General features: G+C 54.4%; 1 protein-coding gene across 6 annotated transcripts in view; it reads right to left on the bottom strand.

Annotated features, from left to right (window-relative positions):
* Nucleotides 1-12,438, bottom strand: part of CAPN15 (calpain 15) — a 58,407-nt gene that overhangs the window by 12,782 nt on the left and 33,187 nt on the right. For 5 of the 6 annotated variants that reach the window (XM_074553241.1, XM_074553239.1, XM_074553240.1 and 2 more), the window contains one exon: nucleotides 1,260-2,766. In XM_074553241.1, coding sequence (XP_074409342.1) covers nucleotides 1,260-2,766 — 1,507 coding nt within the window. Of the gene's footprint in view, nucleotides 1-1,259; nucleotides 2,767-7,566; nucleotides 7,732-12,438 lie in introns of those variants that run through there. The other variant, XM_074553243.1, reaches the window with a different exon arrangement.

Here is a 12,438-nt window from a genome sequence, read left to right as displayed (position 1 = left end):
AACAGTGCCAGAGCACAGCTGGGGCTGGGCAGGAGGGGAATTTTGGGAGATGGATCTCACAGCCCATTCCTGTGGGTTAAGGAGCACAACAGGATCAGCTGTGGGACAGGGCAAGGCAGCCTCCCCTTCCTGGCAGTGCCATGCTGCTAATTCAGCCTGGCCATCATCATGATTCATCCTTCAGGCCTGATTCCTGATGGAACAGATGTTCCCTGCCTACAAAAGAGGCTATTCACTTGTTTAAAAGATGGGGATAAGCAGAATCTGGGTCTCTGCTATAAAGACACCCACGCCTGTTAGGAAGGACACACAGCAATTTGAAAAAAACACAAGCCCAAACAAGATCATTCTCAGAGCTTCCCCTCTGAGCCAAACATCAGTGTTCCCTGGACTGTGCAGTGGAGGCACAGGAATGGACATGATCCTCAGACCAGGCAGGAAAAGCCTTGTTTGTACGTCAAAATGGGACTGCAACTCCCTCTCCATCTGGTCCAGAAGAGCTGGAGGCTTCCCCCAGAAGGAGGCCAGAGAAAGCAGCATTCACAGGAGCTTTGAATGCCACACTGGGAAAAAAAATGAGGCCAACAGAGTGGTGTTTGAGGCTGAAACCCAAGTGACTGGACCAGATAGCTCACAGCGGGAAGGTGTGTGCTGGCACGTACTCCTGAGACCTTCAACTAGAGCCAGCCTAGAGCTGCAGCTCAGCTGGCCTGCCAGAACAGAGGGAGCCATTTGTGCTGCACCTCTGCATTTGCAACACCCAAACCAAGAACACCAAGGCCCAGCCCATGGTTCTGTAACACCTGCAGTTCGTGGCAGTGGCAGTAGTTCCTCTGCCTGCCCTCTCATCCTGAGCCTCTGCTTGCTGCATCCCAGACTTCCTGCATCCATGGACAGCGTGCCACCAGCAAACCTAGGCACACTCTCTGCCTTTCCCACCACTAGACACTGAAAAGAGATGGACTGACCACCTAGGGATGTCCCCTTCATCCCAGAAGTTCTCTCTCACTAATCTAAAATACCACTGGGTTTCAGAATTAACAGGTTTAGTGCAAGGTTTTAGACTTCCTCACCCTTGCACCAGGAGTGGGCTGTATGGGCTGTTTTCACCCTGGAGATCATTCTGCACCAAAATACGACATTTCAGTGCCAACAACCAGCATGCAGCTGCTGCAAGGGAAGATCCCTGGAGCCCAAGGCATGGAAGATGCTGCCCCAGACCTACGGGAGAGGCAGGAACGCACAAGCACTGCACTCACCTCCCGGCAGAAGGTCACGATGTTTTCCCACAGGGCTTTGGCCTCGCCCTCATCCGTTTGCCTCCTCTTCTCCACGTGCATGCTCTCCCTCCTCTTGAGGGGCTTGAGGCCCTTGTGCTGTGCCACGTACTGCTGGGGGGTGTGGCAGGCGCCGCAGTGCTTGGCCTTGCCCTCGTTGAGCAGGGTGCAGGCGGGGCAGGCCCACTGGCCCGGCCTGTCCTGCGCCGCGGCCGCCGGGGCCGGGAACAGCCGGGCCACCTTGCGCGCTGAGGGCGCCTTGGCGCTGCACGAGCAGCCGGGCCTGTCCCTGTCCCTGTCCCTGTCGCAGGCGCCGCAGTCGGGGCAGCGCGGCCCCGGCTCCCCGCCGTGCTCCTGGAAGCCGTGCAGCTTGGAGGAGCCGCACACCTTGCACTTCTGGGCCTGCGTGGGGTTCTTGAGGGTGCACTTGGAGCACGACCAGGTGGTGAAGTCGGGGCTGGAGGGGCTGCACGGGGTGAACCTCACCGAGTCCCCCACCAGGTTGATGGTGTCGCTGCCTTTTTGGGTGCTGCAAACCTCGCACTTGCTGGCGCCGGCGGAGTTGAGCAGGGAGCAGGAGCTGCACTTCCAGTGGGATGGACTGACCTCCATCTCCTCCTCCAGCACGCTCAGCCGTTTGTTGGACAGCAGGTCCGGGAAGCGTGCGGCAGGGGCGGCCCTGGCCTGACCTTGGGGAGAGCCCTTCTGCCCCACGGCGCCCGTGGCCGCGGGCTGGGAGCCCTCGGGGCCCGGCATCTGCAGCTGTGGGGGCACCTCCCGCCGGCTTCGGGGCACGGGGTTGTTCTGGAGCCCCGGGGAGAAGGGGCTGAAGGCTGGGATCTTCTGCACCTCTTGTTCCATAGCCACGGGGCCTGGGGTGGCCACAGCATCGCCATCAGAGATCTCTGCGGAGACTGAAGGCTGCGGGGTGGAGGGGGCCATGTGGAACCCGGCCGGGGTGATGACTTCAGGGACGACCAGCGCCTCTGGTGGGATTTTGGGCAGGGAGAGCTTGCGTGGGCCACCACAGGCAGAGCAGGAGTTGGCCACGGGCGTGTTGTGCAGGGTGCAGCGCTGGCAGGCCCAGCCGCTCTCCAGCTCTGCTTCATCGGGGCTCTTCCCCTCTGAGTCCTCGCTGCTGCTTTCTGCCTTGGCAGCTTCCTCCTTGGACGTGCCCTTGGGCTCCATCAGCACGGCAGGCTTGGGCAAGATGCCATTGATGACGGGCAAGGGGGAGCCACCGGGTCCCGGCTCAGGGGTGAAGCCACACACCTCACAGGTCTCCTTGCCCAGAAAGTTCCTGAAGGTGCAGCGGGCACAGGCCCACTTCTGCTCCTCCACGCTGAGCCGCAGGATGTGGTTGAGGTCGGGCTTCTGGCGGGGGGCCTCGCAGATGGAGCACTGCCGCTGGCCCACGGGGTTCAGGAAGGTGCAGCGCGTGCAGGACCACTCGCGCACGGCAGCCATGGAGCCAGGAGAGTGGGAGTGGCTGCAAGAAAGAAGACACAGCGTGAGGCTGAGGCCAAGGCCACTCAATAGGCAGAGGTACCACGTGTTTCCTGGGCTGGCATGGTCAGGACCTTGCTTCCAGGAAGAGAACAGCCATCAATCTAGTCGCTGCTCTATTGGCGCTTGCTCCTCTGGCACTGACAAATTCTCCAGCTGTATGGCAATGCATTGACTTCCATCCAAAATGATCCAGGAAGGGCAATAGAAGCAGCTCAGCACCCACTGACCCCATTCTCACAGTGGGGTTGTGCCCTGGTAAGCAAACACCATCTCTGTGCCCAACCCTGGCACTTTGCGTGTCTGCAGGGCACAGACACACTGCGGAACTCTTGGAACTCTTGGGAGGAGGTGGCACCCTGCTCTGCCTTCTTGCTGTTCCAACATCAACTCTTTTCTCCTTCTCTGCTCCACCCCACCTCCGTCTCACTTTCTGTTCCTGTCTCCCTCCTCTCCTTTCAGCTCCACCCTGGGATAACTGTGTTACCCCACACCAGACACCACCAAGCCAAGGAAGGCAGGCTTTGGTGTGCAGAGGTGCTTCTACCTGGCTGTAGGTTTTGGGGCTGGAAGCCTGGCCCAGTCAGCCTGGGAGCAGCAGCTCCAGGACAGCTCACCAGCAGCTTCCAAGCTCAGCAAAGAGGAGCACCATGTCCCAGCTCCAGCTGCTTCCCCACTTATCTGTGAAGCAGAGATGTCATAATGCCCTTCTGGCTGTAACAGCTCTTGGTTTCAACCTCCAACGTTGCCTGGGAATGCCTGAAACCCTGATGGGAGAATGGGTCCAACACACGACAGAACCACCTTGTCCTGGGGCAGGAAGCCACAATTCTGTTTTCTAGGCAGGCTCAATATTCCAAATGTGCAGCAGCAGCTCCAGGGACCACAGCGATCCCTGGGTTGCAGGGAGCAGCGTTCCCCCAGTGCAGCCCTCCTGGTGCTTTCAGGCTGCCATGTGTGCACTCACACTGAGACCAGCCCTGCATGGTGCCCTTTGTCCCCTGCTCGGGGTCACTTCCTGCAGCTTGGAGCAAAGGTGGGGCTCAAGCAGAGCTTTCTGCTTCCTCCTCCTTCACACAAGGACAAACCAGCCCTCCCTCATTTGAGCATGCACTGGGAGCCGGGAGCCCTCCCTCCACGCACTCCTGCTCCCAGATAAGGTGGCCAAGTCATCAATCCAATCTTGAACCCCAGCTCCAGCTCCAGCTCCAGCTGTGCCTCTCTCCAGCAGAGCAGGCCCCTTCCAAGCCCTTCCACCCTGCTCTGCTTGCCTGAGACCACAGACAGGGCCAACTGTGCAGACGGAGCCTCCAAGCCCATGCCATGCCCTCAGCTCTTCCCAGGAAGAGCAGCCCAAGTCATGGCAGCTGCACCTCAGTGGGCTCACCACTGGCTCCCTCTCCAGCATCCCTACAACAACCAAGTTCAAACAGCACAGTGGCTGGAACAAAGGGGAGGAGGGTGTTTAATCCCATAAAGGGCAGGCACAGACAGCTCCAGACGCCGGTGCAGCCTGTGGAAGGAACTGGGTCCTGGCTGGCCTCCAGAATCCCAAGCAGCAGCACCTGCACACACAGCTTCCCAAGGCTCTGAGCAGACTGCAATGCAGCAGCAAGGTCTGGAGGGGCAAAGGATGCAGCCAGAACTCCCCTGGGGAGGAGGGAAGTGACCCTGCCTTTGGCTGGTACATGAGAAACTCTCCTGGGAACGCTCCAGCAGCAGCAGCAATCCAACCCCATTTCCACACCACGCTCCACAGCCACTGGAAGAGCAGCTCCACCTCACAGAGATCAGATATAACCTTCAACTCCCTTCTTAAATCAAACACTTCTCTAAATAAAGCCTGAAATCAAGAAATCCATTTTATTGCAAGAGAGAGCTTGAAAATTCATTCTGGTTCATATGTGGTGCCTGCATCATTTGAACTCTGCAAGGTGTTTATTTACTGGAGTTATTCCCAGCTAAGAGAAATATAAACATTGATTTTTCTGCCTCAAGTCCTACAGCTGGGAGCCACTGTACATCCCTCTCCCCTGTGGCAGCACCATGCCCACAACATCTGAAAGGGAGATCATTGCTCAGGCAGAGGAGGGGAAGGAGCAGCCAATGGGGGCATGAAGGGCACTGTGATCCTGTTACATCCATTTGTCTTACTGGTGAGGTTCATCAAACCACAGGTATCAGCAAAAGGCAAGGGAAGGCTGTCAGCAACCTGTGCCATCCACCTCCAGCCTCCCCCATGCTGTGTGCACGGTGCAGGAGAGCACTGGCTCCAAAAAATCCACCCAAAATGTGGATGCCGCAGTGTTTTCTGTGGACTGGGACAAACAATCACCAATGTTCCCCCATCCATCCCTCACACACACATGGTCCTACCCAGCAAGGAAAGGCTTCTAGCAGTGCCACCATGGGACTGTGGAAGGAATCACCCTGTTCCTTCCCACAGAGAGGAGAAAACCTAGAATTACCTAAAAGACAGAAGTACCACACGAGGGGACACTGGGATGAGGCACATCCCCAGGCCTGCTTGATGGGGCATCAGTAACAAGCTGCAGGCTCAGGGAAGGCAGCACCATTTCACTTGGCTGGGCAGGATATCCAGGCTCCAGGCAGATGGGAGGGAGGTGGAAGCCAGGGCACTGAAGTGTCCTGGAATGGCCTTGGGGAGCTGTGACATTCTCTGGTCACACTGTCCCCCTCCTGGTCCCATCTCCTCACCCCTTGCAACAGGAGTGGGCCCCTAACACTGCCCAGCTGCTGCTGGGATTTCCACCCACTTGACTTTCTCGGGAAAACCAAAAAGCCTTCCAGAAGGGCCAACAGCTCTTCCCTCAAAGGTCCTGCAGTGGCAGGGCCACCAGTGTGACAGGCTTTGGCAGGAGACTCCCCTGCCTTCTGTTGCACATCGTGGTGCCCAGCAGCCCCACGGTTTTCCCTGAAAGTGAGTGGGAGGCCCACAGCATGGCAGAGGACACGGGACACCCTCACCTGTGCCCCCAGTTCTGGGTTCCCAGCCACCAATCCCCCTCCCAGCCTTGGCAACTGGCAGCACAGCAGCCTGCAGCCTGCTTTCCCCACACCCCTGCCTAGGGCTGATGGACAGTTCCAGTCTCTGCCTGAAATAGAATTAAATTTAGGGTCCAAAGATCCCAGTGGGCACCAGGCTGGATCCTGCCTTTACATGGTCCAACCTGTACCAGGACATGGTGGATTGTGGCAGCAGCCTCTGTCCCACAGCAACAACCTCCTCCCAAAACTGAACCAGCTGAAGGAGAAATCCATCCTCAGCCTGTCCAAGCTCCACACTTCTCCTTAAACAGCCTGGCTGGCTCCTTTCCCAGCAGGCAACAAGGCTGCATGAGGAAACAGGGTTATCTCCAGCACCTATTCACCAGGCCCATCTGCTGCGTGTTAACACAGTCACTCTCCAGCCCCAGCAACCACAACTGAGATAAACACTGCCTGCCACCTTCCTGGGGGAGAGGAGCTCCTCTGAAACCAGGGACCTGGCAGCACCCACCCACGGGAGGGCTTTCCTGGGGGACACCTCACAGGTGACACAGGGCTCTTACCGGGCAGCACGGAGCTGCTGGAGGCTCTTTTGGGGTGCACACAAAAAGGGCACCTTGGGGTGCAGGGACACGGTAGCAGGCTACAACCCCACACCTCCAGTGGCATGGATGGGGATGGATCCACATGGCTGTGCTTCCCACCACAGCAGCTCTCCCCAAGCAAGACAGGAGACATCAGCTGGCAGGAGGCACCATCATATTGGCAGGCGTGCCCCTACCTTGGCAATCACAGCAGTGTAATTATCATGCTTAAAAAATAATATAGAAAGTACTCTAGCAAGCAGGCAGCTTTCAGCACACTGATCAGGTCCCAGGGAACCTCTCTGCTCCAGGGATTAAAAGGTTCCAGCTGGTCACCTTCCAAAACCACTTCAGGACAGTGATATCCCCGCCCCAGGCTCTGCTGAGTGATGAGTTTGCTGAGCCCTGTGTGTCCAGCTGCTGCAGAGCCCTGGCTCCTACACAGCCACCAAACTGCCCAGGGATGGCCACCACCTTTGGGCACCATCTGGGACCCAAGTCATCTCTGAAGCAGTGCAAAACAAGGAACAAGGCAGGGTGGGAAATCGGGAAAAGCCCAAAAACCTGCAGTTTGCATCGTTCCTGCTGGCAGGGAGCTGGTGGTGTGCCAGGGCTGTGGGATGTGCAGCTGAGCTCCAGGGCAGGAGATGGCACCCAGCCCTGGGCAGAAGCACCCTGGACTGCCAGAGAACACCTTGAGATGACCTGGGCATCAGAGTGAGAGATCCCAGGGCTCTGCTGCAGAGCCCACACTGGCAATAGGATTAGAGGAGATTGTGTCAATCACACACAGCAACACAATCAGGCTGTTCCTCTAAATAAAATTCCTTCAGAGCAGCTCAAGTCTTAAAACTTATGGCTTGGTTTCTCTCCCGCAGTAAATAAACAAATAAATAAAAATCAATTGTTCTCATCAGCAACACAAACCCCGAGCTCTCTGACACACAATGCATCCCAGCAAAATCCTCCCTGACAAATACAAGAAAAAGCACTCAAATTTTGTGGAAGAAAAGAAAAGAAAAATTACCAAAAACCCCTAAACAAATCCTGCCTCAATGTCTGCGAGCTGTGAATCCCTTCCCCTCAACCCCATGCTTTCTATTTCATATTTCCCATTTAATTCTCTTTCAGTAGCACTGCGGACCCTGACCTAAGAGAGGACTGCTGAGCCTTCTCCCACACAGACCTACCACATGTCCAGAGCCAGCAGGAGCAGAAGGCACCTGTGCCCACCAGGAAGGGGTGCAGGAGGTCAGGAGCCACTCAGAATCCCTCTGGCAGTGCTCTGTTAGGAGCACACGTGGCTTGGGATCATGAAGCCCGGGCGAGGAGATGCTGTTGGCTGAGCTGACTCACTCTTGCAGAGCCAGGCAGGGGCTGGGAGGCTGGACCTGGAAGGTTGCAGCAGATCTACTGGCAGAGCAACACAGAAACACCAGGAGCTGGGACTTTCCACTTGGTACAAGTTTCTATGGAGCATCAGTGGAGACAAACAGCCTCTGATTCACACTTCTGAACCCCTGAGGTTATAAGGGAAGGTGTCGCCAGCTCTGTGCTGGCATCATCCAAACAGGGCAGGTTGCATAAGTGCTTCCAAATCCTGCCTCCAAAGTGAAACAAGAAAATAAACCAGGCTTTAATACCAGTGACCTTCACCCCAGCTTTCCAGGACCCTTCCAACTCAGGATATTGTGTCTTGGAGAGACATGGATAAAAATACAGCAGCAGAAGGGACCTGTCTGTTTGCCCTTTTCTCCCAGATGTGCTGAGCAAGGGCAGAGACAGCAAAGAGACCCCCCCAAACTCAGCCACACTTTCTGAAGCACTGGATCCAAGCATCCATGTCAGGCAGTGCCAGGTCCCACTGCAATGGCACAAACATTCCCAAAACCCAGAGGCTCCTCAGGTGTGTGCAGGAGCAGCACCCCACTTCCACAGGAGCAGGCATGGAGGATCCCAGAGTCAACAGGGCACAAGAGACCTCAGGGTGGTCTCCAGCTCAAAATCCTGCTTCAAGCTGAGTCTCTTAAAGGGATTGCAGCAGGTTTAGACAGTCTGGTCTTGAAAAGCTCCAAGGATGGAGACTTCACAACCTCTTTGGGCAGCTGTCTGTCAGTCTAACTGACTGTCCTTGGGCAGAAATGCTTCTCCTTATACCCAGTCTGAAACTCTCCTGTTTCATCCCGTGTTTGTTGTTTCCTGCCCTCCCACCATGTGCTGCTGTGAAGAGCCTGGCTCTGACCTCTGGATGATGTCTGCAGGTCCTGCTGCAGCTCCTGCAATGCTTTCTCTCCAGCTGGAACTAATCAAGGAATCATGGAACAGTTTGAGCTGGAAGGGACCTTAAAAATCATCTTGTTCCAGCCCCTGCCATGGGCAGGGACACCTCCCACCGTCCCAGGTCACTCCAAGCCCTGCCCAGCCTGGCCTTGGGCACTGCCAGGGATCCAGGGTGGGCACCCTGTGCCAGGGCCTGCCCACCCTCACAGGGAACAATTCCCAGTTCCCAATATCCCATCCATCCCTGCCCTCTGGCAGTGGGAGCCATTCCCTGTGTCCTGTCCCTCCATGCCTTGTCCCCAGTCCCTCTGCAGCTCTCATGGAGCCCCTTCAGGCCCTGCCAGGGGCTCTGAGGTGTCCCTGGAGCTTCTCCTCTCCAGGTGAGCACCCCCAGCTCTCCCAGCCTGGCTCCTGAGGGGCTCCAGCTCTAAGTGACCAACCCAGGGGCCTCCTCTGGACTCACTCCAGCAGGGAAACTTGGGTTGAATTCCTGACTGAGCCCAGCTCCCTCCCCCTCTCCTTGCAGGACTCACATTCCAGCACCCTGACCACCAAAACACCCCAACACCAAAAACAGCTCCAAAAATGTCACTGCTTTCATGATGCAGCCTCTGACATCAGGCATCCCCTTCAGCCAGCACCAGAGCTGGGGCTTTGCTCTGAGCTCCCTTTGTCCCTTCAGGTGGTGGAAGGGAACCACAACAACTACAACTACACAAATTCCTCCTTTTGTTGGAGCACTTGAGGAAATAAAGACTTCTTGATCCTGAAATATTAATTTTTGAGCACTCCAGAGCTTTATCATATATTTATATCTGCTCTTGCTCTTTAATGTCAATTCAGGACAAACATTCAAGGAGTTCCCAGAAACACAGCTTAGGTCAGGGATGGAAAACCAGCCAAGGCACCAGCCTGGTCCCCTTCCATGACAAACTCTCCTGTGGCCAGGACATCCCTTCTTTCTGAACATATCAGTGCTCCTGACCATTCACAGGAGCAGGACAAGCACATTTATGCAGAAAAATTGCATTTTCTACTGGTGATAACCTGCAGTGAATTGAAACAGGACAACTGGAATTGTCCTGCTTAATAAAGCAATGGTGGCAGGCAAAAATCCCTCATCAAAGCAGAAGGGAGGGGAAATAAAGGTCTAATTCTGCAGCAGGAAACCATGCAAGGGTGAGCACTTGATGCTGAATGGGGCCATAAAAGACTCAGCAACACCACACAACCCTCCCTAGAGGTGCCAAGAGGCTCAGACAGACACAAAGAGTTTCCCAAGGTGATGATGCACTCCAGTTCCCGGGAATTTCTTGGTCCCAGTTCCTGGGAATTTCTTGGTCCCATGGCACAAAACCTCCAGATGGTTCTAGCACAGTTTCTATTGAGTTTCTTTTTTTCCCACACTGGACACAGCTCCAGCAGCTCAGATGTGCTCCAACAGCCAGGGAGAGAAGAGGCTGGGAGTTTTAATGAGAAGTTCCCAGGGGAAAGCTGATCTCTGCTAATGAGAGGTCTGAGAGAAAAAACATTGGCCCAGCTGTACAGGGTGCACTCAGCACAGGAGTTTTCTGGCAGCCAACAAAGCCACAGAACACACTCTCAAACTGCAGCTGTCCCTGCAATTTACTCTCTTGTCACCTCCCCAAAAACCGGGATTGTCTATCAGATGTGAGGGTGACAGGGGACATCTTGCTGCGGGACAGGCAAGAAAAGACTTCATAGAATCACTTCATAGAATCACTTCATAGAATCACTTCAGAATGTCCTGACCTGGAAGGGACCCACAAGGATCATGAGTCCAACTCCTGGCCCTGCAGAGACACCCCAACAATCCCTCCCTGTGCACCCCTGAGAGCATTGGGCAATGCTCTGTAAATTGGGCAAAGCTCAGTGCTTGCAAATGGGACAGAGAACACTCCTCTATCCTCCACCAGCCACAAAGAGACACCAAGGAATGTGTTCAGAGTGTGGGGGAAACAGGAGGAGGGCAGAAGCACAGCTGGGACACGGGCACCCTAAAAGCTCCTGTGACACACCAAAGTGTGGCTTTGATGGGGAAAGGAAATTGAGAAGACTCATGGCTTGCAGAGTCCTCTTCATGGCTGAAATCCCTGAGTTTTGCTCAGGAAAAGGGAGGGAAGGGGCAGAGCTTTTGGATCTGCCCACCTGCAGTTACTGGAGCTGCTGCAGGAGTGCCAAGTGACACACACCTGGAAGGAGTGTGCCTTCTCTCTGAGCCTGGGGACACACAGGGAGAGCTACCCTGAACTGATGGACTGGAGACAAGAGACTTTCATCATTCTTCATTAAAGCAGAATCAGAATCTGGAAGGCTTGTCTTGTGAGAAAAACAGGCTGGGCGTGATTAGCCTTTAATACACCTTAATTGCTGCAGTGTTGTAAGAAATGAGCTCTCAGAAGAAAACCAGTTTGGCTGGCAGAGCACAGGCACGCTGGGACAGGACCATTCCCAAAGGCTCTCAGCTAATGAGCAGCTTTCCCACATGTCTGCCAGGGCAACAATTACAATCCCTGGGGATACAAAAGGAGGAGGCAGACTGAGTGTTCCAAGGTCAGCAAAGTCCAAGTTCCAGCTTTGCTCGAAAGCTTTGCAGGCTCTGGATTCACGAGCTTCTGATGAGGTCTCACCCTAGAGCAGCACCTCCTGCACCTGTCCCAGGTTATTGAGATGCAGGGCCCAGATGGGATGGCCAACAGCAATGTGACCTGTTCACACCCAGGATGGAGGGACTCAGCAGCACAGGATCATCATGGGACAGGCTCTGGAGCAACAAGGCTGGCAGGGGAATGTCCTTCTGGAGCCCCAGCCCTGGACACAGCCACCAGCACAGCCTCAGCTCCTCCCAAGCTGCACCATTTCTCATTAAGATCAATTCCAGCCCGTTGTTATAATTAATAACCTCATCTTGCCTCCCTGCATGCAAGCAGGGGAAATTTCTGCAGCTGCAATCAGACTACTTCAAAGAAACCAATTTAGCACAGCGCTGCTGCTGCCATCATTCCTCTTACTCAATGACTTTATTTACCTTTTCTGTACCTAATTTCCCCAGTCCTTCATGTGCCTGGGGAAATTAAAAGCAAAAAATACCAAGCTCCATTTGCACCCAAATATTACAGCAGGGGAGGAAATCTGTGTCCTTAACTTGGGCCAGCACTGTAGCATGGCCATTAACACATTGATTTGGCTTGAGGAGGTGATGAACTGAACAGCCTTGCTTGGACTACACAACATTGACTTTGACAAAAATCTACATAAAATGGATATTTAAATCCTCTCAAGAGCAAACACAGAAAGGAGCTACAGCAGTTTTATAGGGGGTTGTCACAGTGGCATGAAATTGGTGTAACTTGGGTGTAGAAAGCACAAAGGACATCTGGTTCTGCCAAAACATCAGTGAGAGCTTCAGCATGCCTGCAGCTCCCAAAAAAGCTGCTTTTTCAGGGGGGAAAAAAAAGCCCACAGTCCTCAAGCAAGTGTAACACAAGAATTCAAAAATTTTATCTTTTTTTTGCCAATAAAAGGCCTGATCCTTGAAGACTGATGGCTCAATTTCTGTTGGATACTTGGAGCTTCAGCTTCTTGCACACCTGGAGCAAGAAAACACTTTGAGAAATGTATTTTTGTTTTTTAGAAAGCCTGGTAAAAACTGGATCAGCTGCCCTGTATGGTTTTTATAATTACACCCTATCTGTGGTCTGAGCATAAGGTTTCCCATGTAAAATAAACTTGTCCAGCAAACTTTGTGACCCCCTAAAACA

The sequence above is a fragment of the Zonotrichia albicollis genome, chromosome 16 (genome assembly GCF_047830755.1).
Source record: "Zonotrichia albicollis isolate bZonAlb1 chromosome 16, bZonAlb1.hap1, whole genome shotgun sequence".
Lineage (NCBI taxonomy): Eukaryota > Metazoa > Chordata > Aves > Passeriformes > Passerellidae > Zonotrichia > Zonotrichia albicollis.
This window is presented reverse-complemented; position numbering and strand designations above follow the sequence as displayed.